Source organism: Monodon monoceros, unplaced genomic scaffold (assembly GCF_005190385.1).
Source record: "Monodon monoceros isolate NGI ecotype Baffin Bay Population unplaced genomic scaffold, NGI_Narwhal_1 Super_Scaffold_12, whole genome shotgun sequence".
NCBI classification, from domain to species: Eukaryota; Metazoa; Chordata; class Mammalia; order Artiodactyla; family Monodontidae; genus Monodon; species Monodon monoceros.
This window is the reverse complement of record NW_021703768.1, coordinates 116,850,103-116,876,596: the sequence shown is the minus strand read 5'-3', so window position 1 is coordinate 116,876,596 and position 26,494 is coordinate 116,850,103. Positions and strand designations below refer to the sequence as shown.

Sequence of the window (26,494 nt, the reverse complement as noted above, 5' to 3'; positions counted from 1 at the left end):
AGATATTTACTGGTGTAGGATTTTGTGGATTTAGGTTTGCTATAAGGCAGTGTTTCCCAAGATTCACCTACAGATGGGAATAGGAATTCCCCCCAGGAAAGGATTTCATAATCAAATAAGTTTATATGTTTCAGAGTTTTTAATGTGCTTCTGTGTGTTAAGAGCCTCCAAGGAGAGGATTCCACGTACAGTGTCTCAAATTTATTGACCTTGGCACCATTTTAGCAAAGATTCTATTAACATCATGTGGGACATTCACACACCACAGAAAATAATTCAGAAAACAATGATAGAAAGCTTTATAAGTAGGTGGCAAGCAAGAATTTTCTATACCTTTCCCAAAGGGTTAAGGAGAAATGACCTATGTGTGCCTTAATATAGTATGTTTCATAAGTCTATGTGTATATTTTACATGTACATATATGTATTATGTATACGTGTATATAGTCACTTATGTGTACATTCGTAATTGAGGAGTATGAGGGTAATGTTGATAATATTGCCTGAGTTCCACACACACTGAACATTCCCCAGCCATCAGTCAGGGGTGCAAAATCAAAAAATAACCAGGCAAGATTTCCAATCCTAGTAATGACAGACTATCTTATTGCAGATGAACCTTCCCATCAGAAACAATTGCTGGTCAAAATATTAATAAAACATCTATGTGAAGACACTGGAGAAATATAAGAGCAATGAGGACTTCAAGGCTAAAGATCCTGCAAATAAGGGGAACATGGAGGTGGTGAGGCTGACTAGGAGCAGCTTTCCTCTTTGAAGCATTTGTCAATTCTCAAGCAGTGGCCAAAAGGGTGAGCAACTGAGTGGTCAATAGGACTAGAGAACAAAAATTGGAATTCAGGGCCCACCAAGGACAAGGGGCCCTGGGAAACACTCTGGTCATACTTCAGCAAAACATCTGAAATTAAGAAAGGAAGGAAATTCTTCAGACAGAAGGAAAGTTATCTCAGATGGAAGCATGGAGAAGCAGAAAGGAATGAAGAGCAACAAAAAGGGTGGCTGAGTCTAAATGAATATTGACTGTGCAAAATAACAATAATAAAGTTTTCTGGGGAATAAAATATAGAAAGAGATATAATATTTAAAAGGATGATAACAGTAGTATGTAAGTTGAGAAGACAAATAAATTAAGTTGAGGCATTTTAAGGTTATTTCATTTCCCAGGACGTGGTAAAAAGTACTTTAATAAGTCAGGGATGCATATTGCAAACCACAAAAAGAATTCTAAAAGAATTCACAACTAACAAGCTAACAGGGAGAAACGGAATTCTAAAAAATACTTAAATAATCCAAAAGTAGGCAAGAAAGGAGAAAAAAAAAAAAGCAATATAGACCAGATGAGTCAAAGAGAAAATAAAGAGTAACCTGGTATGTTTGAACTCAAATATATTAGTAATTCATTAAATGGTACAATTAAAAGGCAAAGATGAATAGACACCTCTTAAATATAAAGGGACAGAAATCTTGGAAAAAGGACAGAAAAAAGATATACATGCAAACACTAGCAAAAGAACTCCAGTATAACTACACTAATAACTGACAAAATAGACTTAAAGGCAAGAAGCATTACTAGAAACACAGACATCTCATAATGATAAAAGGGTCAATCTACCAGAAGATATAAGCATCCTAAATTTGTATGCACCTAATAACACAGTCTCAAAAAATAAAAGACAGGGGCTTCCCTGGTGGCGCAGTGGTTGAGAGTCCGCCTGCCGATGCAGGGGACACGGGTTCGTGCCCCGGTCTGGGAAGATCCCACATGCCGCGGAGCGGCTGGGCCCGTGAGCCATGGCCGCTGAGCCTGCGTGTCCGGAGCCTGTGCTCCGCAACGGGAGAGGCCACAACAGTGAGAGGCCTGCGTACCGAAAAAAACAAAAATAAAAGACAAAAATTGACAGAACTAAAAAGAGAAAGACATTCACAATCTTGGTTGGAGATTTTAACACTGCTTTCTCAGTAACAAGAACAAAAATACTAAGCAATTAATTTGTTAATAACAATCAATTAATTAATGCCAACAAATTAGAAAACCTAGATAAAATAAACAAATTCCTAGAAACACACATACTACCAAAACTGGCTCAAGCAAAAATAGGAAATCTGAATAGACCTAAAAAGAAGTAGAGATTCAATCAGTAATCAAAAACTACACAAAAGAAAAGTCTAAGACCAGATGGCTTCACCAGTGAAGTTTATCAAACATTTAAAGAAAAATTAACACCAATGCTTCTTAAGCTCTATCCAAAACTTGAAAAAGAGGGAACACTTCCTAACTCATTCTATAAGGCCAGCATTACCTTGATACCAAAACCAGACAAAAAAATCACAAGAAAATAAAACTATAGAACAGTATCCCCTATAAATATAAATGTAAAAACCCTCAACAAAATACTAGCAAACAGCAGCATATTAAAAGGATTATGGACTTCCCTAGTGGCCCAGTGGTTAAGAATCCACCTGCCAATGCAGGGGACACGGGTTCAAGCCCTGGTCCAGGAAGATCCCACATACCGCGGAGCAACTAAGCCTGTGCACCACAACTACTGAGCCTGCACTCTAGAGCCTGCAAGGCACAAATACTGAGCCCATGTGCCACAACTATTGAAGCCTGTGCGCCTAGAGCGCATGTTCCACAACAAGAGAAGCCACCACAATGAGAAGCCTGCACACCGCAACGAAGAGCAGCCCCCACTCGCCACAACTAGAGAAAGCCTGCACACAGCAACGAAGACCCAACGCAGCCAAAAGTAAATAAATAAATAAATTTATTTTTTAAAAAAGGATTATATATCATGACCAAGTGGAATGCATCCCAGGAATGCAAGGGTAGTTCAACATATAAAAATCTATTAACAGGGGTTTCCCTGGTGGCGCAGTGGTTGGGAGTCCTCCTGCCAATGCAGGGGACATGGGTTCAGGCCCTGGTCTGGGAGGATCCCACATGCCATGGAGTAACTAAGCCCGTGCGCCACAATTACTGGGCCTGCGCTCTAGAGCCCGTGAGCCACAAGTACTGAAGCCCGTCCGCCTAGAGTCCGTGCTCCCCAACAAGTGAAGCCACCGCAATAAGCCCACTCACCTCAACGAAAGAAAGCCCACGCGTAGCAACAAAGACCCAATGCAGCCAAAAATAAATAAGTTTTTTTTAAAAATCTATTAACATAATACAGCACATTAATAGAAAGAAGGGGGGTAAAACACATGATCATTTCAATTGGTGCAGAAAAAGCATTTGGCAAGATTCAACACTTCTTTCATGGAAAAAACACTCAACAAACTAGGAATAGAAGAGAACTTCCTCAACGTGATAAAAGGCATTTATGAAAAACCCACAGCTAACATCACACACTCTGGTGAAAGACTGAAAGCTTTCCCCCTAAGATCAGGAAAAGGAAAGAATATCCATTTCCCCCATTTCTATTCAACATTGTACTAGAAGTTCTAGCCAGAGCAATTAGACAAGAAAAATAAAAGTCCCCCAAATTAGAAAGAAAGAAGTGAAATTATCTCTATTCACAGATGAAATGATCTCATATACAGAAAATCCTAAAGAGCCCACCAAAAAACTATTAGAGCTAATACACAAATTTAGTAAAGTTGCAAGATATAAGATCAACATATAAAATCAATTACATTTCTATATGTTAGTAATGAACAATCATAAAATGAAATTAAGAAAACAATTCCATTTACAGTAGCATCAAAAGGAATAAAGTACTCAGAAACAAATTTAACCAAGGAGGTGAAAGACTTGTATATTGAGAACTAAAAAAGGTTGCTGAAAGAAATTAATGACATAAATAAATATAAAAACATCCTGTGTTCATGGACTGGAAGACTTAATATAGTTAAGATGGTAATACTTCACAAATTGATCTACAGATTCAATACAATTTCTATCAAAATCCCAATGGCCTTTTTTGCAGAAATGTAAAAGCTTATCCTCAAATCCATATGGAATTGTAAGGGATCCCAATAGCCAAAACAATCTTGGAAAAGAACACTTTCTGATTTCAAAACTTACTACAGAGCTAGACTAATTAAAACAGTGGGACACTGGCATGAGAATAGATATATACATCAGTGGCATAGAATTAAGACTCCAGAAATAAACCCATACATCTATGGTCAATTGAATTTTTTAATTGAGTAAATCTGACATGTAACATTGTGTAAGTTTAAGGTGTTCACTGTGTTACTTCGTTTTTCTGTTGTTGGTGTTTTTTGCGGCGGGGCCACACCATACAGCACGTCGGATCTTAGTTCCCCGACCAAGGATCAAACCCATGCCCCCAGCATTGGGAGCATGGAGTCTTAATCACTGGACCACCAGGGAAGTCCCTACACTGTGTTACTTCGATACATTTATAAATTGTAATGCTATGATCAACTGATTTTTGACAAGTGTACCAAGACCATCCAATGGGGAAAGAATAGTCTCTTCAACAAATGGTGCTGGGACAAATGTGCTAGGAAATTTGAATATCCACAGCAAAAGAATGAAGTTGGACCCTTATCTCACACCATATACAAAAAGTAACTCAAAATGGATCAAAGATCTAACATAAGAGCCAACACTATAAAACTCTTAGAAGAAAACATAGGGCTAAATCTTCATGACCTTGTATTTAGCAATGGTTTCTTAGATATGACACCAAAAGCACAAGCAACAAAAGAAAAAATAGATAAACTGGATTGCATCAAAATTTAAAACTTTTGTGCCCCAAAAGACACTATTGAGAGAATGAAAAGACAATCTATAAAAAGGGAAAATTTTTTCTAACCATATATCTGATAAGAGTATAGTATTTAGAATAAATAAAGAACTCTTACAACTCAACAACAAAAACACAAGCAACCCAATTAAAGAAAAGCAAAAGATTTAAATAGACATTTCTCCAAAGAAGATATACAAATGATCAATAAACATATGAAAAGATGCTCAAGATTACTAATCATTAGGTAAATGCAGATTAAAACTATAATAAGATATAACTTGGCTATTATCAAAAAGCAGAAAATAACAAATGTTGGTAAGGAGGTAGAGAAACTGGAAACTTTGTGCACTGCTGGTGTGAATGTAAAATGGTGCAATCATTATGGAAAACAGCATGGTCGTTTCTCAAAAAGTGAAAAATAACATCACCATATGATCCAGCAATACTACTTCTGGGTATATGCCCAAAAGAATTAAAAGCAGAGTCTCAAAGAAATATTTGCACACCCATGTTCATAGCAGCACTATTCACAGTAGCCAAATGATGCAAGCAGCCCAAATGTCCATGAGCAGATGAAAGGATACACAACATGTGGTATATACATACAGTGTAATAGTATTCAGCCTTAAAAAGGAAGGAAATTCTGATGCATGCTACAACATGGATGAACCTTGAGGATATTATGCTAAGTGACATAAGCCAGCCACGGAAACAAATTCTGTGTGATTCCACTTATATGAGGTATGTAGAGTAGTAAAATTCACAAAGACAAAAGGTAGAATGGTGGTTTCCAAGGGCTGGGGGGCAGGGAATGGGGAGTTGTTCAATGGATACAGAGTTTCAGTTTGAGAAGATGAAAACGTTCTGAAGACTGGTTGCACAACAATGTGAATAGACTTAATACTACTGACCTATACAAATAAAAATGGTGAGGATGGTAAATTTCACGTAATGCATATTTTACCACAATTTTTAATTTTTTTTTCAACTTTAAATAAAAATTATAAACCCCCCCAAAATGGGCAAAGTATCAACACCTGAATAGACATTTCACCAGAGAAGATATACAAATGGCCACAAGCACATGAAAATATGCTCAATATCATTAGTCACTAGGGAGATGCAGATTAAAACCAAAATGAGATACCACTTCATACCCACTAGAACAGCTATCATTAAAAAAGAAAACAAAGAAAGAAAAGAAAAGAGGTGTTGGCAAGGAGGTGAATAAACTGAAACCCGTATACATTATTAGCGGGAATTTTAAATGGTTTAGCCACTATGGAAAATAGTTTCACAGTTTCTCAAAAAGTTAAACATAGAATTACCATAAGATGCAGCTGGTCTACTCCTAGGAATTGAAAACAGGTGTTCAAACAAAAACTTGTACACGAATGTTCAGAGTAACACTATTCACAATATCGAAATGGTGGAAACAATCCAAACATTTACTAAAAGACAAATGTATACACAAAATGTGGTATATCCATTCAATGGAATATTATTCGGCCATAAAAACAAATGAAATTATGACACATGCTATGACATGGATGAACCTTGGAAACATTACACTGAGTGAAAGAAGCCAGATACAAAAGGCTACATACTATATGATTCCATCCACATTAAATATCCAGAATAGGCAAGTCCATAGAGACAGAAAACAAATTAGTGGTTGCCAGCGGCTGGAGGAAGGAGAGAATGGGGAGTGACTGCGAATGGGTATGGGGTTTCCTCTTGGGGTGATGAAAAAGTTCTGAAACAAGAGAGTGGTGATGGTTGCACACCATGTGAATGTACTTAATTCCACTGAATTGTACACCTCAAGCTGGATAAAATGGTAAATTTATGTCTTGTATATTTTACCATAATAAAAAAAGCATTAAGGATATACAAGATTTTTACAACACAGTTAAAAGACTTGACCTTATCAACACATAGAACATTACAACCAACAACTGCAGAATACACTTTCATCTACTAAAATCAATCTCTCTCTGGATGGGAAAGTAAGATAATCAACTGCAAAAAAGTGAAATCATATTGCGTAAATTACCTGATTTAAAATAACAACAATAACCAGGCAAAAAGACATGTACCAGAAAAGAAAGAGAGAAGGGAAAGGAAGGGAAGGGAAGGAAGAAAAGGAGAGAGAAAGAGAAAGGAAGGAAGGAAGGGAAAAGAAAGAAAGAAAGGAAGGAAGGAAGGAAGGAAGGAAGGAAGGAAGGAAGGAAGGAAGAAAGAAAGAAAGAAAGAAAGAAAGAAAGAAAGAAAGAAAGAAGGAAAGAGGAAGGAACGAAGGAAGGAAGGGAGAGAGGGAGAGAAAAAGGGAAAGAGAGAAGGAAAAGACGTGTGTCCAGAAACTCCAAAGGCGAACTGACATGGATGATTTGGGGCCTCCAAGTTCCCAGTTCCTCCCTTCCTCCCACTACCATTTGGATCAAAAGGGCCTCCCTGCTGCCTTGACCCTCAAAACTGTTCCCACAGCTTCTGTCTCCAATCAGAAAAGAGTTATGGTTGGCCTGGCCACAGCCCCATTCCAAGGCCTTTTCCACTGGTCTGGCGTGACCTGCCTGCACAGCCCTGGGGTCAGAACAATCCCAGCCTGTCTTTAAGTCTCCCCCCAAGAGCAGAATCAGACAGGCCAAGAAGAAAGAAAGTAGATGTCATCCTTCAGGGCAAGGAGAGGGGCCAACTGAAAGCCCCATGGGCAGGGAAACCCTCATCACTATTTGCAAATCTAGACTAAACCTGAGTTGTACTCAGTGCTCCTTTAAAGTTTTTCTATGATGCTCAGATGGCTCTCAGATGCCATCTGAGAATGGGCAGGACCCCCTGCCCCCAGTCTTCAGAATAGTATCCCAACCCCTGCATTTGTCCAGTCCTCCACCATCCAGCACCAGCCCACCTCCCCAGCACTCCCACTGCTAACCTTCAGGCAACCCAAGTTTGAGAGAAATTAAGCTTTTCTTGAAAAACAACTTATCTTTGTTTCAGCTTGAAAGCTCATGGCACAGCTTCTTCCATCCATCTCCTACCCCCTCTACTGGCCTCAGCCTAGATGCTTCTCCCTCCCTCATCCCAGCGTTCACTCCATTAACCAGTGCTAGTGACTGCACATCCAAAATACATTTTTAATAACTCTCCTTGTCTCCATCTCCAATTCTAACCCAAGCTCCCACCTTCTCTTGTCTGGAGGTTAAAATCACCCTCCTCTGGGCTTCCCTGGTGGCGCGGTGGTTGAGAGTCCGCCTGCCGATGAAGGGGGCACGGGTTCATGCCCCAGTCCGGGAAGATCCCACATGCCGCGGAGCGGCTGGGCCCGTGAGCCATGGCCGCTGAGCCTGCGCGTCCGGAGCCTGTGCTCCGCAACAGGACAGGCCACAACAGTGAGAGGCCCGCGTACCACAAAAAAAAAAAAAAAAAAAAAAATCACCCTCCTCTGACATCCTCCCCTTCCAGCTCACTCTGTCATGGGGAATGAGATATCCCTACTCCCGGCTAAGGCCACTCTCCACCTATGCTCTGTTGCTCATCTCAAGGAAAGCTTCGAATTTCCCTTCTCTCTCTTGCATCATCAGTTTCTCCTTGCCTGCTTAGTGGGTACTACTGACATACACACATGCCCTAGTCAGATTTGAAAGAGTTCCTCCTAGACCCCTCCAGCCAGTGGCTCATTTCAGGAGCCCACTCAAAGCCAAATATCACAAAAGAATTCTCCACATCCTCCACTTCCTCCCCTCCTATCCTCATCTCCACCCACTCCAGCCTGGCATTTGTCCTCTCCACTCCACCTAAAGTGCTGTTGTGAAGGTCTCCAATGACCTTGACCATCCAGTGATAATGACCCACCGATGGGCATTCCAACCTCAATGGTCATTTTTCTGTTGACATCTTTCTTGACCTCATGGCAGCCTTTTATGCAGTTGGCCACTCCTTTCTCCTTGAGACACTTTCTTCTCTTGGTCTCTGAGACACTGCACATTCCTGGTTTTCTTCTCATCTCCATGGCTGCTTTCAAAGCCTCTCCTGCTGCTCTGCTTGACCTTTAAATAAGGCCATGCCCTGGGACGAGGTCACCAGCCTGCCTCTCTCCCTGAGGCACTCAGCCAGTCCCGTGGCTTTCATTCCACCAGGATGACAATGACCTCCTCACCCCATCTCTCTCTTGCATCCCAGGTTCGTTTATCCCACCAGCTCCTTGGCATCCCCATGTTCATGTCCAGTAGGCATCTCAAACACAGTATGTCACAAATGGGACTTGAGCCCACGCCCTCCACCCACCCACGGAAGTTCCTTCTACATCTCAGGAAACAGCACCCCCATCCAGCCAGATGCTGAAACCATCCTTACTCCTCTCTTTCCCTGATCAGCCCCATCAGCGCATCCTGTCAGGCTCACCCTCAACTGGTCTCCGTCATCTGTCCCTTCTCTCCACGTTCACTGCCCTGTCTGCCCCAGCCACCATCATCTCCCACCTGGACTCCAACAACAGCCACTATGGACAGTTTTACTGTCCACCAAAAGTTAAACATAGAATTACCATCAGACCCAGCAATCCACTACTTAGGTACACACTCAAAAGAATTAAAAACAGGTGCTCAAAGAAAAACTTATGCTAAGTAAAATCAGTCAGACAGAGAAAGACAAATGCTATATAATATCACTTATATGTGGAATCTAAACAATACAACAAATCAGTGAATAAAACAAAAAAGAAGCAGACTCACAGATATAGAGAACAAACCAGTGATTACCAGGAAGGGCGAGGGGCAATATAGGGTAGGAAGAAAAAGGGTTATTATGAGATTATATGAAATCATGTGTGTGAAACTTTTGAAAATTGTAAAGTACTATAGAACTTAAAGAATTTTTCATTCAATTAAAAACTTAAAATAAAAATTTTAATTTTTAAATTTTTAAAAACCTGTCCATGTATGTTCATAGCACTGTTCACAATAGCCAAAAGGTGGAAACCAGCCCCACTGGTCCTTCTGCCTGGAAGCCTTTGTCCCTGGTCTTTCCATGGCTGGCTGCTGCTCATCCTCCAGGTCTCTGCCCCAACCGTGCCTCCTCTGAGACACCTTCCCTGACCCCCAGTCCAGCCCCAACACACCCTCCTGTTTATTCCCTTCACAGACCTATCACTGCTTTAATCACTTGTTTACTTCTTTATTTTCTATCTCCTCTAACTAGAAGGTAGGCATCCTGAGGCAGGGGCTCTCTTTCCTTCTTTTTATGGAACACAGAAGGTGCTGAGCCCCTGGAGTCCAAACGCCCCTCCTACAGAAAGTCCTCCAGATTCCTCCACCAGGCTGTGTCCATCTGAAGAGGGTGCACCTACTCCGTCTGCCAGCCCCTGTACTGCCTCCTGCTCTGACCAGAGCTATTTCTGGGGTCCCTAGCAGGCCCCACATTCCTGAGATCCCCACCTTCCACCAGACACTCAGTCTCTGTCAAAGAGCAGAAGAATGAGAGCGGGAAGGGAGGGGGAAAAGAACAAAGCAGGTGATGCCACTTCCGTTGGGGTCCTTTGGAAAGCTCACAGTAACTGCAACAACCCGGCCCTGGGCTAAGCACTTTCCAAGTGCTGTCTCCTTAAGTCTTACAGGGACTTTCTGATGGGGAAACTGAGGTTTAGGGAAGTAAATAACTCACTCCAGGTCACAAGCTATTGTGTGGAGAAATACAGAGGACTCCAACCCAGAACGCTTGCTTTTGATGTTTTGCAATGCTGCCTCAAGAGAGAGACGGGATCCTCAATGTCTGTTGGCTGCAAATATGAACAATCCTGCCCCACCCGCTTTTGATCTACGAAGGTGGTGATGTTTCTCTTCAGCTGTGGGCATTAAGGTGGTGCCATGGGCAGCTAAGTCCCACCAAGCTCGAGAGTATTCCCGACCCGGGGTTCACTGACTGCTGCCCTTGTTAGCAGCTCTCAACCAGGGGGAGAGGCATCCAGGGCTGGCACAGGAGTGACTGGGTCCTGAGATGGCCCTTGGCCCCGCCAAGGGTGGGGATGGGGAGACGAGGGGTGTGCTTAAAGCTCCTTTTAAGGTAAGCCAGCAACACCTGCTCTCCGTAAACAAACAGTAAGCAGTCTTGGGGGAACGTCAACCCGTTAATGGGCATTTGCTCTGGTGATATTCCCATGGAATACACACATCTTCTCTCCTGTTCCACACCCAGGCTGACAGCCCAGGCGGACATAACCAAAGTTGTCACACAACTACTCTTCGTGCCAAGGTCAGCGAGGCTCTCACCCTCCCCAGGCCAGGTACCCCAGTGTGCCCACGCTTGCTCAGGCTGCCATCAGGCGGGGCACTTCACCTTCTTGATCTTCCAGGGATCTACAGGCTGGGGCTTTGGGCTCTCCATTATTTAAATTTTAATATTAATAATACATATGATTATTATTATTACTGTGCAATAATATTATAATATTATTGTAATATATTGCTATAATACGTTGTATAAAATACATTATAATATTATTATAATATATTGTTATAATGTATAATATCATATCATAATATTATTCATAATAATATTAAATAATAAATCCTTACTAAGCACCAGACCCTGACACTTGGTGATACCTCCCTCCCTCAGGCCTCCCCAGGACGCTATGGGCGAAATCATTATTTCCACCTCACAGATGTAGAACCTGAGACGCAGAGAAGGCTAGTGTCTTGCCCAGGGTCACAGAGGTACCACCTGGAGGCAAGAGTAGGATCTGAAGTTGGACCTATCCCAGGTCTTTCTTCCACCCTACATGTCCTGGACTTTCCTGGTTAACTTTGGAACCAGATGTGCTGGGCTGTTTTCCCCATGAGTCACTGAAATATCCCCAACCCAACAGAGGGGCTCTGACCACCATGGGGTGAGCAATGACGGGGCAGTGATCAGTGGGCCAGATGGGGTGATGGGGGACACAGAAGGGGAACATGCAGATGGGGTCTAGGCTGACAGGGCATGCAGACCACCAGCTACACTTACCACCTGAGAGAGGGCAAGAGAGCCCAAAGGGGGGGTCCCCGGAGCAGAGAGAGGAAAGAAGAAGGAATTATTGAGCCACGAGCAGCGCTGAGATGCCCAGATCCCAGACCAGACACAGGCTCACAGCCCGGGGCACCCACCTATCACTTCTCTGTTTGCCTAGTCGGGGCGGGGAGGTGAGGGGTGCATGACGAGAATGCCTCTTGAGGGCAATCTACCAGTTGACCGGAAGGGGCTGCCTGGGGCATGGCACTTCAACAGGGCTGCACTCAGGCTTACAGCACAAGGGGTAGGAAGAACATGTGATCTTTTAGCAATGTCTGGCATGGACACGGCTAGGGGCACATATCTTATTTAGCACATCCTAAATTCCCATGTTCCTCAGCTGTTCTTACTGCCCTGCTTGGGGGCAGGGACCCAGGCAGATCTCAAGTGGATAAAACTAGGGCAGAGCCAAGTCTAGAAGCCAAGCTGCCCAACTCCCGGGTCTGCTAAAGAAACACTGGCCAGTGAACAGGAGGTCTCGGGAAGGGGGCTGGAGAAAGGACCGGCCCTTGGATAACTCGGGATGAATCAGTGAGAGGACACACCCACTCCCTGCCTCCCCAACTCACATGTCCGTGCAGGTCCGTGTTGAGAAGCATCAGGGCACAGGTGAGCGTGTGGATCCCATCTAAATCAGAGACAGTGGCACCCTCAGCATGAGCACCCAGCTCTTTCCCAACCCCAGGCTCCCACCTGCCTCCTGTCAGAGTCAGCCTGGAGGCCTTGGAGACAAGAAGAGGCCAGCCACCTGCCAACCATACATCAGGGCCCAGGGCCTGCGTGATGCTCTGTGTCCCACCCCCATTACAGCATCAGAGTCACTCACTCGCCCCAGGTCAGGACCAACCCCTCCCTCAGAGGTGACCAGACCACCCTGGGCCTGTTCTAGCCCAGATTCCTGCCCGCTGTGGCCAAACTCACCTTGAATCTCAGACCCAGGAATGGCTCTGGGTCCCAGGCTATATCCCTTCCATGGCCCGTGTCTCCTCTAATAACCAGCCTAGTTCCCCAGTTCCTGGGACTCAGGTCCATCCACAGGACAAGTCCTGCACTTAAGAGGACCCCAACCCAGACTTCCACACCAGGACTCCCACCACACCAACAATCAGCATTGCGACAGGGCACCACCGAGAATGAGGACCCCAAGGACTGACTCCAGGATAGAGGACTTTCAGGCACAGGGAGTGACAACGGGCGGGGCAGCTGGGAGGTTCCTTTTCCAGCAGACAGTCCCCATGCCACCTGCCATTGTTCATTCACTGATGCTTCTTGAGCGGGACAGAAGTGGCAGGTGGACCAGAGGTAGGAAGAAGCCAGGGCCCGGGTGGGGGGCAGGGGAGTGGGGCGAGGCATACCTTCCGAAGTGCTGTCGTCAGGGTTGCACTGGCAGTACCGGCGGGAGAAGTGCGTAAGGACCCGCTCACGCTCCTGTGTCTCCCCCATCAGCGGAAAGGCCTTCAGGAAGGTTCTGGAGGGTAATGCAAGGATGCTGAGGGCCTCCAAGAGCCCCTGAGTCAGTCTGAATCCTCACTCAGGGTAGGACCCGCACACACACACACACCACCCAAACCTGCCCAAGGGGGCTGAGGCCCCAGAGCCCCAGCATCTGGGCCCAGGGAGGCACCCTGACCCCCATAATGGCCTCTGGAGTGTGGAGTGTCAGCCCTCATCACCCTCCAGGGCCCTTCTGGAAGGATGCAGGGGCCAGATTGTAAAGAGCAAAGGCAGACGAACACCTCAGTGCCAGCATCCGCTCCACTCCTGGCTCCCTCCTCCATGGTTGGGCCATCCACGCCGCTCCTCAGACCGCTCTCCCTCAGCCATTCCCACTCCTCACTTGAGGCGCTACCAGCTGAGCCCCAGGCCCAACCTTGGCCTCCCTCACTCCCCCCACCCCAAGTCTGAGCCTCCTCTGCTGGGCAGCTCTGAGTCCCTCTCAAGGCCAAATTCAAAGGTCACCAGCTCTCAGGAGTCCCTGGCAGAGTATGCCAAAACCAGAGGGGCTGGGAGATGGGGCTGGGGTCCCTCACCTGGGGCATAGGCACACCCCTTCTTGGGAAGGGAAGCAGCAAGCTGAGACATTGTGGGCCTCTATCCATCCTGGGCTCATGAGACTAGTTTGTCCCTGATTTTGCCACGGTTCACTTGGCTTCTGTAATGCTCACTTTGCTTTATCCTCTCTCAAGCTACTTCTAAGGCACCCTGGGACCTGTGAGCCCCATTCTGGCCAATCTTTATCCTTGGAGGCTTCCCAAGGCATCCAAAACTGCAGACCACTCTCTAATTCAATCCCGATCAATCAACTGCTGTATAAAAACACTCCATCCGCCGTCTAGGCTTCCTCCTTTCCCTGCCTCTCCTGTTCCCCGTTCTCTTCCCTGCATCTGGCCCCTCCCTCTTCTCCTCATACTCCACTAGGACTTTCTAAAACCCATCCCCCATCCCAACCGTAGCCTATCCTACCTGGGAGTCATCCATCCCAGCTCCGGCTCCCCAGCCCAAACACCCCTTCCTCAGGGGTCTTCACCAAGCTCCGGTTAAACTCAGGCTTCCCCCCGGGATCAGCCTCATTACTGCCCACCCTCTCCCCTGCATCTTGGAACCACGGGCCTGTCTGCTGTATCCTCTGTGCTTCTCACACCAATCATTCCTCTGCCCCACAGCCCAACTTCAGGCCTCGTCCTCTCCCACCTGACCCTCTTCAGAAGCCTCTGGATCAAAGGCCACCAGCACACTGCTGCCAGCACTGCCTCCCAGAATACTGCTTCACACCCAGCACCTTCTGGGGCTCCCCAGGGCCTGCAGAGTCGAGCCTCAATCTATTGGGCTGGATATACAAGGTCCTCCCACCCAGCACTCATGCCTCTGATTGCGAGCCCGACCCACCGAACACCTTCCCCACCCGATCACCCAGTGTGAAAATTCAGACTCAGCTCAGGATAGAGTAGCTTGCAGTCGACCAACACTTCCACTGAGAACAAAGAGAAAAGCCAGACAAAATACATCTCTCTTAAGCTATCAGAAAACTGCTGACACAGCAAACACCAACAGGACCAAGATTCTGGAGAGGAGAGAACTGGGGAGAGGTGGGCTGCAGATCAGCTGCTTTCTCCCCGGGGACACTGCCAATCACGGGCGCAGGCAAGAGGCAGAACAATTAGTGGCTTCACGGAGCTGGAGAGACAAACTGGGAGACTTGAGGGGCTGTAAACATGTGGCCAGTTCTCCCTGTGAGATATCTACCAAAACCTAAAGATGTCATGGGTAGGAAGGCCTCTCTGAGAAGTAGAGGGATTTGGTTTTTTGACAGTCTCGCCGCAACGAGGAGACAAAATTAGGATTTAGAACCAACCAAAGGGAGAGGCCCCAGTGAACACACCATGCTCTCAGTGGAAAGCCCTGCGGCCTTCACCCTGTGATCGGGGTGAACCCTGAGCCTTACCAAACTTCAGGGCTGCCTCTCCTCAGCTCAGCCCTGGATGGATTAGGACTGCGCCTCCCTGCCCTCCTCTAACTGCCTAGCAAGGGACCCTAGTAAACCCTCTCTGGAGGAACACACAATGATCTAGAGCCACTGTAATTCTATACAAAACGTACAGCATCTAATAAAAAAATTACTAAGCACACAGAGAAATAGGATATAAGATGGAAAGCCAAGAGAGAAACAATAGAAACAGACACAGATGATGCAGATATCGGGGTAAAAGCAGACAAGGACTTTCAAGTAACTGCGACTAATATGTTCAAAGAAAGAGAGGGAAAGATGGGGAAAGCAAGTAGAAAATAAATCAAAAGATGAAGAATTCCCCCCAGAGAATTAAAACCTACCCAAAAAAATGTTTAATAAAATGAAATTTCCAGAACTGAAAAATAAAACAATAGAAAGTGAAAACTCAGTAAATGGGGTTAACAGCATATGAGACACAGAGAAAGGGTAAGTGAACTGGAAGCAGGTCAATAGAAAATATCCCAACTGAAACAGAGAAAAAAGAAGGGAAAATAAAGTTTTTAAAAGTGTGAGAGGCACGTAGGAGGTGAACAGATCTAACATACATGGGACCACCCACACCTCAGCTCAGAGACCGCTGCCCCTCCCCAGGAGGGCTCTGGCCTAGGGTCTCCCTACTGGCCGTGCCGCCGGGTCCGCTGGACACTGGGCTGCATCTTCCCATTCCCGCCCTCTGCTCCCTGGGGCCTGCACCTGCCCCTCCTGAGGGCCACTCCCCAGGTCCAAACACCAACAGGACCTGAGGGCAAATTCCATTTTGGCTATCTCCTCCCTCAGTGACTGTGGGGAACTGGCCCACAGTTTCTCCACAAGTAAATGGGATGATACCGCCTACCTTACAGGGGTGTTGCTAAGATGCAGTCAGCAAGGTGTGTAAAGGGTACATCTTGCAGACAGGAAGTGCTCAGTACAGGCAAGCCTTTTGGCCCTTTCCCCTCCTGAAGAGTCACGACTGCATTCCCACCTTCATATTTTCAGCGCCCACCGCAGAGCCAGCACTCACTGAGTCTCTGCATTGCTGCTGCTCTCATGACCCCTTCCCCTCAGCCTCCCCAGAGGGGTCAAGAGACTTGTCCAAGGTCTTGCACAGCGAGTTTACAGTAGAGCTGGCAGGAGAATCCAAATGTGTGGCTGTATCGCCTGTGGGCACTATCCCATCCCAGCCCCACTGACCTGAGTGCTCGGTCCAGAGTCAGGCCCGAGAAGTCAAAGAAGCTGAGGTACTCCCCGGCCACCAGCCTGCTGAACTCGTTGCTGCCAGGAGAGCAGGGGTTATCCATTAGAAGCAGGGCACAGCAAGCAGCGGGGGTTCGTGGCAGTGGGCCCCTGGGGACGCTGACCCACCCACCCAGACCTGCCCGTTCCTCTGCTGTCTCCCTTGCTGGCCGGTTGGGCTCTGACAGTTCAACCTTGGGCCAGGAGGTGGGGGAGTCAGGAAAGCTTCCTAGAGGAGGTGATGTCTCATCCAATACCTTCAGGAAAGGAAGAGCCACCCACGTGAAGGGAGTAGGAGGTGAGATGATGCAAAGTGTCCGCAGTAGGGGAAACTGTCCAAGAAGCTACCAGCAGGGCCATGTGGCCGGGGCTGGAGAGCAGGAATGGGGGCAGCAAGAGATAAGGCAGGGAACCGGGCCTGAGGGCCGAGGCAAGGACTGGGACTTGATCTGGAAGAGTTTGAAGCAGGGAAGGGGTGAGTGAGATGGCCAGATCTGTATTTGGAACACTGCCTGTGGAGTGGAGGCCCACGGGGGTAGGAGCTGTCCACGAGAGACATGGAAGGGGTGGGGAGGAGGGATGTTTGGGTGGCAGAATCCACAGGACGTGGAGAGGGATGGAGTGGGTGTGGGGCATGACAGAGAGGGTGGCCCCTGGGGTGATGCCCAGAGCCCAGGACAACAGGTAGAGCTAGAAGCACCCATGTGAGAGTCATCAGCCCTTAACTGGTGACTAACAACTCAGTAGGAAGGGGGACGAGCACATGTGAGAGGAGGGGGCACAGACAGGCCAGCAGATCCAGGTCAGAGATCTGAGGAGAACCCCTGTCAGGGTGAGCTGAGGGAAGAGATAGCCAGAGAAGGAGACAGACAAACAGCAGCCCGAGAGGTAGGGGTATGCTGTCCTGAGGGCCAAGGAAGAGAGTGTTTCAAGACTGGAGTGATGAATTCTTGCCAAAAAACAGAGCTTATTTCCACCTGAATACAATCAAGCCCCGAGCTCTCCCTCCTGTTTACAGAAACGTGTGAAGTAACACCATAAGGACACCAAATCCAAAACGTGGAAAGTTCTTCCGGACAAATGACTCCGTTTCTTCAACAAATACATGGCATTACAGAAAGGAGGGGGACTGGCAACTGCTGTTGGCTACAAGAGGCCTAAGAGATATATTGGCCAAATGTAATGCATGTACCTTATTTGCGTCCTGATTTGAACAAACATTTTTGAGACAACCAGAGAAAACTAAGCATAGACCAAATGTTAGAGATACTAAGGAATTTTTGTTAACTTTGTCAGAAATTATAATGGAATTATGACTGTCTAAAAAAATATCCTAGTCAGAGACACATACTAAATATTTATGGATCACATGATAGAGAGTCTGAAATATGCTTTAAAATATTCTAGCAAATGTGAGGGGAAGAAGCTGTGGGGGAAATAGATCAAACAAGAATAGAAAAATATTGATAACTCTGAAGCTGAGTAATGGGTACATGGAAGTTTAAGATGTTACTTTCTCTGCCTTTGTGTATGCTTGAAATTTTCATAATAAAAAGTTTAATTAAAGAAAAAGAAAGGGGCTTCCGTGGTGGCGCAGTGGTTGAGAGTCCGCCTGCCGATGCGGGGGCGGTGGGTTCGTGCCCCGGTCTGGGAAGATCCCACATGCCGCGGAGCAGCTGGGCCCGTGAGCCATGGCCGCTGAGCCTGCGCGTCCAGAGCCTGTGCTCCGCAACGCGAGAGGCCACAACAGTGAGAGGCCCGCGTACCACAAAAAAGAAAAAAAAAAAGAAAAGAAAAAGAAAGCAGTGACCGGTGTGTCAAGGCTGTTGAAGGGGAGAAAGTTGAGGCCCAGTAGCAGACACCGGATTCAAAGACACCAGGCCGCCACTGACTCTAGTAAGAGGGGCTTGTGAGGGGCCCCTCCAGGGGAAGAAGCCAACCTGGAGGCACTGAATGTGCAGCAGGGGAGGGGACAGAGGCCATCCAGAGCAGAAAATAGAATTTTGGCTGTGAAGAGGCTGGGGGAGGAAGTACGATTTGAGGAAGGATTTTTGTTTCAGATGGGAAAGAGTTAAGCACAATTAAATGCTGATGGGAAAACTCTTGTAGAGGGAGTGATTGAAAAGACAGGGGAGGGTGGGGATCAACCGTAATGAAGGAGGATGTCATTAGGTTCGGGGACTATAGCCCAGTGGGAGAGGTGAGGGTGTGGGTGATGCAATTTTTGGGGAGGCCCAGGGCAGGAGTGCCCTGGAGGCAACGGAGGGTGGAGGAGTCAGGAGGGAGGGAGAAGGGGGGTTCCTCAGGACTTCCCTGTGGCCTAAGCCCCAGTCAGCTCTGACTTGGGATCTAGAGTCTGGGCTGCCTCTCTTAGCCTGGGAGCAGCTCTCTCCAGAGGCCCGGCCTGCTTCTGTGCATCTTGAAGGCTTATGTGGGTGTTGGGGGTCCTTTGGATGGCCAGGCAGGAAGGACAAGGCAGGTGGACATGCTGCTGGCCGGACCTGCTCAGGACACACCAGCTGACTTCACAGCTGACTGTCCCCTACCCCTCAGGACTTCAACCTGGCTAGTTCCCTTCCCCCAAGTCCAAAGACCGGGGCTTGTGCTTTGGTGGCTCCCGCCCCTTCAGCTGGTCCCAACAGACACACAGTGACTGGGGCTTAATGAGGGCCAGGATCCCCTTCCCCAGCTCCTGGGTCCTCCGAGGTCCCAGCCAGGCCCAGGTTCCCCTCCCTCCTTGGCCCCATTAGGTGGCCCACCAGCCCCTGCCCGGCTGCTCTGTCCTCACTACCGTCCACCACGGCCCCATAACCACATGCCACATGCCACTCCCCCAGCCCCGAGGGGCCGCCCTGCCACACCTCTCCTCCCTCAGAGCCGGGGGCGCCCTCGCCCAGGCAGCCCAGAAAGGAAACAGATTTAGGGCAAGGCCCGGAATGAGGTCAGTGGCAGGAGGAAAAGTTCTTGGGGACTGTTGGGAGCCCCTAGAACCAGGCCCCCCTGACAGCAGCCACCCACACCCCGCCTTGGGCCGAGGAAGACACCGGCTTTGCCTGGGGTGGGGGTGCGGAGATGAGCTCACTTCTTGCCCAGCTGCCGGGCAACATCGCAACGCTGGAAGCCCTCCAGGTGGTAGAGGCGGCGTGCCAGCCGGCGGGCAGCTTCACTCACACCCTGGCCCCCGTTGGCCAGTGGGTCTGCGCTGCCAGGCTCCAGCCCCTCCGAGCTGCTCAGCTCTGAGTCTGAGTCCGACAGGCCGTCCTTCAGGCTGGGGTCGCTGCAGAGGGAAGGTGGGGTTGGGGAGGAGGGGGTCAGAAGCCGTGGTTGGGGGCTGGAAGGTCTCCCCAGGCCTCTGAAAATCCAGGGGTCAGACCAGGGAAAGAAGCTCCACTGCATCGGGACAGAATCAAGTCAGACTTTTAGAAAAGTCCTCAGAGGATATCATTAGATGATCAGCTCCCTGACCCCACCTTGGCTAGAAAGGCCTGGAAGGGCAGAATGGAACCTCAGGCTAGGGGTGCAGAGGGTAGGCACGATGACCTTGCAGAGGGCTGTTCACTCCAGACCCCCGGATGTCCTAACTTGCTTTGCCTCCTCTGGGTCTCAGTTTCCCCATCTGCTCAATGGTTCTCTTGGCTCCCAGCCTGGGCCCTGCCTCACCTGGCCGAGTTCAGCAACTTGTCCATGTCTTCCTCCTCGTCTTCCTCGTCCCCGCCTGGGCCCGGGGGTCCATCTTCATGGAAGCCATTGGGCACGGCCGTGAGAGACAGGCGGCTCAGGACATTCTCGGAGCGGCTGCCAGAGATGGAGCACCGCAGGGGGCTGCCCAGCTCCCCATCACCGCCAGCTGCCCCCATGTTCCCCTCGGACCCCATGTCCCCAGTGCCCAAGCCAGCCCCTGGCTCAGGGCTATCCCGGGCCCGCTGCTGGATGAGGGGCGTGAGGGGGGCCTCGAAGCTGACGCAGCTGTCGCTCTCATCCGTGAGGCTCAGCACATCGAGGGAGTCCAGGCTGCTGTACTGTGTGCTCCGCAGCAGCTCCGACTCCACAATCTTCTCAAATGTGGCGCTGAAGCCGTCCCGCACATCTGGTTCTCCTGGCCTGTGGGATGCGAGGACCAGTCACCATCCTGCCAGGTGTCCCCCTTACAGGTGCTAGGATGGCACCAATCCATGTCTGGGAGCTCCCTGGGGGCAGGGAGTGGGCATGGATCGTGTCCTGTTTGTTCTTTCTGCCAACCTTGCTGAGTACTAGGTGCCAGATGCTGGACTGGGTACCGGCGCACAGCAGTGAAAGGACAGGCGTGGTCCTGGCGCCCCTGCCCACCGTGCCTGGCCCACAGTGGGCATCACTGAGCTAAACGAATGAATGTGAGACTCTCCCTCAGCCTAGCCTGGGAAGGGGGTGGGGGGCTGCTTCCTCCAGGCTCCCCATCACAGCTAGTGTCACACAGGGTCATAATTTTGCTGTCCCCACAACCTGGGTGGTTCTTAGCCTGGCTGCCACATTCTAGCTCTCAGGGCTTGCCTTTAATGTCACCTCCTCAGAGAGACTGCGGGAGGCAGGCCCACACCACCCAACACACTGGCCCCTCAGTAGTGTCCATCCTCAGGGTACCTCTTCATTTCCTCCCAGCCCCTCTCAGCATGTAGTATTCTGTTTGTTCCCCTGTTTACACCTGTTTCCCCCCACCCACACACAAGGCCAGGAAGCACCCAGCACACAGTAGGTCCTGTAAACCCTGCTCAGTGGTGCACTGGGTGAATGGACAGATGCCTACCAGCCCCACAGCCCACTACACTGCCTAAGCCCTTGCAGAGCCCTGTGCTGCCCCCGAAAAAGGCCTTTGCACCAGCGGTTCCCTCTGCCCAGAGTGCTCTTTCCTCAGGCTGAAGTCTTCCTTTCGCATCCCTTTCTCACCCTGACTGCCCTATTTATAACTAGGACCTGCCCCCAAACACCCCAGCCCCTTTTTCTTGCTTTATTTTTTCCAAGGCACTTGTCGCCTTCCAACATACTATGTAATTATCTATTATTTTTATGACATATTATCTGTCTCCCCACTAGACCATAAGCTCCATGAAAGTAGGAATTTTTGTATATTCTGTTCACTGATGTAGCCCCAGCACCTAAAATCGAGCATCACACATAGATGAACCGAGGCCTCTTATCCACTGGGGAGATGCACAAGTAAGCAGGGAAAACAGGCAAGGAAGAGGACTAAAAGAGAGAAAAATAGAGACAAAGAGAGAGAAGAAGAGAAATAAGACAGAGATAAGAAAGAGATAGAGAAAAGAGATACAGAGAGCACGAAAAACAAAGACAGAGAGACAGAAAGTAACAGAGATAAAGAGACACACGCAGAGAGAGAGAGAGAGAAACATAGAGACAGCAAAAGCAAGAGACACAGAAAAAGAAAGAAGCAGGCTGAGCCCAGCCCATTTCAGATAAACCAAGGCCCACCATTTGCAAAGAAGCACACCCCTGGTAACCTTGAGGTAACCTTGAGGATGCCCTGCTTAGCCCCTAGTCCCTGGGGCTTAGCAGAGACTGAGCCATATTTGGAGGACTGGGAAGTGCCCCACCCCCTCAAACCCCTCCTTGGACCCCCAGTGCCTAAGTTTGATCCCTGAGTGCTTCCTGGAGAAATACTGACCTGAGAGAGAAAAGCTGAGGCCACAGCCATCGGCCACCCCTGTCCCACCAGGAGTTAAGACGGCAGCCTCATTTGGAGAAGGAAGTGGGGAAAGGGCAGAAACCGAAAAGGCGGTAGGATGCCCAGCAGGGGGCTGGGATGGAAGTTGCCTTTACTGACCTCCAGGAGGAGGGGAGGGAAGAGAAGGGCCACTGCCCTGGCTGCCAGAGCAGACACCCAAAATCTGCCCAGCAGCTCTCTCTGCCAGGCCCATGCTGGGTCCTGGAACAACAAGATAGAGTCCTGCCCTTGGGGGCTCTCATCTCGTGTCAGAGCCAAGAGCGGTCCCCATATCTACCACCCTCTCATGTACCTGAGCAAACCTGAGGGGTAGTTTTGACAGGGGCTTGAAGACCATCAGCTTAATCTCCAAACTTCCATCTGCCTCCACCTTCAGCCATCCTCCAAAATTATACCAACCTAAATACAAACAGCATGCTCCAAGAAGCCCCAGCCTCCGGCCCGCCCCCATAGGCCCCGCCCCCCCATAGGCCCGATGGAAACTCTCTCTTGGCACACCCGGCACACACTGGCGTCTGACCCCACGTACTCACATTCCTGCCCTTGGAGACCTAGGCACTCTCAGCCCCACACATCCACGTGCAGACCCAAACGTGCAACTCAAATGCACAGGCCAGGCACACTGACATGCTCACACATCCCCGTGCACACACCAGTATACACACACATGCATGCCCCACAAACACATGCTCGCACACCTCCTACACCCTTGTCTGCCCGGGCCAGTGCCTGCAGTGGTACACGGTAAGCCTTCTATATGCTTTCTTTTCTCAGCCCACACTGGGGGTTTCTAGACATTCCCCTGCCCCATCCTCGCCTCCTTGTCCAACTGGCACCTTTAAGACGCCGGGCCTCTCCACCTCCAGCTGAGGATAACAGAAATGGGGCTGTAACTCCAGGAAGTAGGACTTATTCCAATAAGTAGGAGCTCCTGGTCGAACTCCCAGATGGCACTCAGGGAGGAGTAGCTGACAAAGATTAATCCACATAAGCCTACTCTCTTGAGGTGAGTTGCAGAATTGGGACATTCTCATCTCCAAGAAGCAGAGGGATAGGCCAGATGACCTCCCACATCAAGGCATTTTGGAACTCTGATGTCCAGCCTGGGATGGAGGGAGTGTGGCCCTCCAACCCCACATAGAAACAGCCCACGGTGGAAGGGGAGGTGCGGGAGGGATGAATTGGGAGTTTGGGATTAGCAGATGCAAACTATCATATATAGAATGGGTAAACAACAAGGTCCTATTGTATAGCACAGGGAACTATATTCAATATCCTGTAATAAACCACAATGGAAGAGAAAAAATTTTTTTAAAAAGAAACAGCCCATGGTGAATAGGAGGGCTGGGTGGGGTGGCGTGGCACAACAGCCCTGCTGGCCTTTGAAATCTCTCTTATGGCCCTATCCTCCCAAAACAGGGACATAAAATTCCCATTTCATGTATGAGGAAAAACAAGAACCAGAAAGGGTAAGTGGCTAGGCCCAGGCCACGCAGCATTGGAGCAAATGTGGTGAGCCCCCCATCCCGAGACACCCACTTACCCCAGTGGAGGATCCTCAGTGTCTGGACAGAGGCTCCTGGAGGCATCGTCCCCCTCCGCCAGCCCACCAGCCCTCCAGGGCCTGGACTCTGTAGAGTCTTCCAGAATGTTTGAGTCTGGCCCCAGGGCTAGGCCATTGGTGAGGGAGAGGCCAAGGCTGAGGCCGTGCAGGGCCATGTCCAGGCCCTTTGTATGCCCCTCAGTGTGCACCAGGGTGCCCCTCATCTCATGCCCTGGGCTGGTGTGGCCACTGTTCAGGTCCTCACTGGATGCCATTCCATTCTGGACCCCAGGCTCCTCCTCAGGCTCCAGGCTGGGGTCGCAGGTGGCACCATCTTCCCCAGGCAGTGCAGATAGAAGCTTATCCTCATCCATGGCAGCCACTGCTTCTACCCCGTGCTGGCTGCTTTTGGGACCCAACTTGACCTGGCAGCGGATGGAGAGAGAAAGGGGTGGATCAGAAAGAGCAGTTGCTGGGGGTCCAAAGCCCAGCAGAACCAGCAGCAGGCAGCCTGCCTGAAGACAAGAGGATGGCCCAGATGATCTTCTCAGGACCTCTCAGCTGGAGTCTGGGTTCAGGCTGTGGCCTCTGCACTGCCTTGCTCAGGCAAGCACCACTCACCTCTCCCCGGACCCCCAGCCACTGGTGTGCCCCAGTCCTACCTTCCCCGTTAACTCTTATATATCTCTGTTGTGCCCTTCAGAATTCATCAAAACCCTCCGAGGAAGATCCAGTTTGGCAGGTACTAGGGAAGGGTCCAGGACTCCTCCAAGACCACTTCCTCTCCCGCTGGTGAGAGAAGGGAACAAAACCCCAGGCCTACAGCAGCCAGCCACCTTGCCTCTTTCCATGTTCCCTTGCCCTGGCTCCAGAAGCGAGACAAGTGGTGACTGAAAAGATCTGGACTGGGGGCTGACTTTAGAGGGAGAGTTAAGTAGGGAGGCAAGGAAGTCAACAGAAGTGCAGCTTTATTAACAGAGGCCACCCTAGAGAAGCCAAAGTGAGGCCCCGAGGAGGCGCTGTCCAGGGTGCTGAGTGGGGCGGCGCCACCCGGGAGACTGGCCGAGAGCGGGGCTTCCTCCACCGCTGAGCGCCCAAAGCCCTGGCTGCGCGGGGTGCAAGGAGGAGGGGGCCTGGGGTTCCCCTCCACACCCGGCCCTGGCCCCAGCGCTCACCCATCCTTGAGGAGGGACTCGTGAGGAGGCTGCCACGGGGCCCTCCAGGGGAGAGCACTGGAAGGGGAGCCCCACTCACTGTGCGGCCTCGTGGGGTCCACGTTGGGACTCCTCACTACCCCACCCAGGCCAGCCCCCTCCCCTCTGTCCTGCCCGGGGTCTGTTTCTCCTCTGTAAAATGAGGAGACCCATTTTCCCTGCCATCTCCACACACACACCCTTTTTTAAACCGATCAGAACAAGCTCAATTTCCCAGAAGCTTCCTGTCCAATCTCAGGAGGGTGGGCAATGTGACGGGCTGTGCTCTGGCTCTCCCCTCAGCCCTCTCTGCCCCACCTCACCCCTAGTGGCCTCTGCCACCAAGGACACAGACCAGTCCCTCCAAAGAACTGCCTTCCTCCCCTCTTTGGACCTCAGCTTCCCCCAGTAACCCCACTCTCCTCTGGAGAAAGGGTGCTGGGGGTTCAGGAGACGGCGGGAGGAGGAGAGGCACGCAGGTATAGCAACAGGGACTTAAGTGAGGCCCATACTCTCCATACTCACCTGGTCAAAAGCGTCACCTGAGGAACTTGTTAAAACACAGATAGGCCCTCCCTCAGGCCTCCTGAACCAGAATCTATAGGGAACGGGTATAGTAATCTGTTATTCTTATAATAAGGCAAGTTTGGGAAACACTGGGTTAGACTCCAGGAGAAACTTCCCACTTAGAGATGAGCCTGGAGAGGAAGGTGAGTCTACTTCTCTGGGGGCTTCTGGGCCCTTGGGAGGAGCTCTGCCACCACAGGACCACTTAAGATTCATGTACCCCTTGGTTTTCAAACACGGAGTGGAAGAGAGCAGGCAGGACTGATGGGGATCTGGGGCCCCAGCCCACCCGCCCTGACAGTCACCTCCTAGAGTTTTGAAGGCTGTATGAGCATAAGATTTTACTCTAAAAAACAAAACAAAAACAAAACAAAACTTCCACAGACTAAAAAAAAAAAAAAATCTGAAAAGCTAGGCTCTAGAATATCTGGGCCCTGATCCTAGGACACTGGAGACCCCAAGGGGCTCGGCACTGAGTGAGGGATTCTTTCTGGTCTGCCCTAAATCCCTGCTGCTGCAGTTGCTATTTCAATCCGTTCCCTCGGGTTGTGTACTCAGAGCAAGGAGAACAGGAAGTAATCTCCTCAGCTGAGACTCCCTGGGGGTGAGGGGAGCATTTAGACAGGAAAGAGGAGGGACAGTGGGGCCTCTGGGCCTGCTGCCTGAGTTCTAGTCCTCTGGTCTGCTTTCTAGTCCACAGGCCTGGGTGAGCACTGGATCTGTGGCACAGGGTTTCAACCTAATTCTACCAGGATTCCTCAAGCTCCCACACCCACACATGGATGCTTAGCCCCCCTTTGGCCAGGGCTCTGCCTGAGCTCCCAGTGAGGCCTGAGATTTGACAGCATAAGCGGCTTCACCTGGTGCTCAGTCTACACCAGCCCCAAAGCCAGGGTTATGGACAAATCAAGGACCTCTTGAGAGGCCCCTACATCACCTCCAACTTCCAGCAGCTGCCTCAGGCTG

General features: G+C 49.5%; 1 protein-coding gene across 3 annotated transcripts in view; it reads right to left on the bottom strand.

The window, feature by feature from the left end:
- The window catches only part of PSD2 (pleckstrin and Sec7 domain containing 2), a 112,267-nt gene that overhangs the window by 11,913 nt on the left and 73,860 nt on the right, over positions 1–26,494 (bottom strand). For all 3 annotated transcript variants that reach the window (XM_029218775.1, XM_029218776.1, XM_029218774.1), the window contains 6 exons: positions 23,769–24,193; positions 20,170–20,610; positions 19,592–19,786; positions 16,468–16,548; positions 13,142–13,254; positions 12,356–12,414 (listed from right to left, as the gene is read on the bottom strand). In XM_029218775.1, the coding sequence (XP_029074608.1) occupies positions 12,356–12,414; positions 13,142–13,254; positions 16,468–16,548; positions 19,592–19,786; positions 20,170–20,610; positions 23,769–24,142 (1,263 nt within the window). In that variant the 5' untranslated portion in view covers positions 24,143–24,193. The remainder of the gene's footprint in view (positions 1–12,355; positions 12,415–13,141; positions 13,255–16,467; positions 16,549–19,591; positions 19,787–20,169; positions 20,611–23,768; positions 24,194–26,494) is intronic.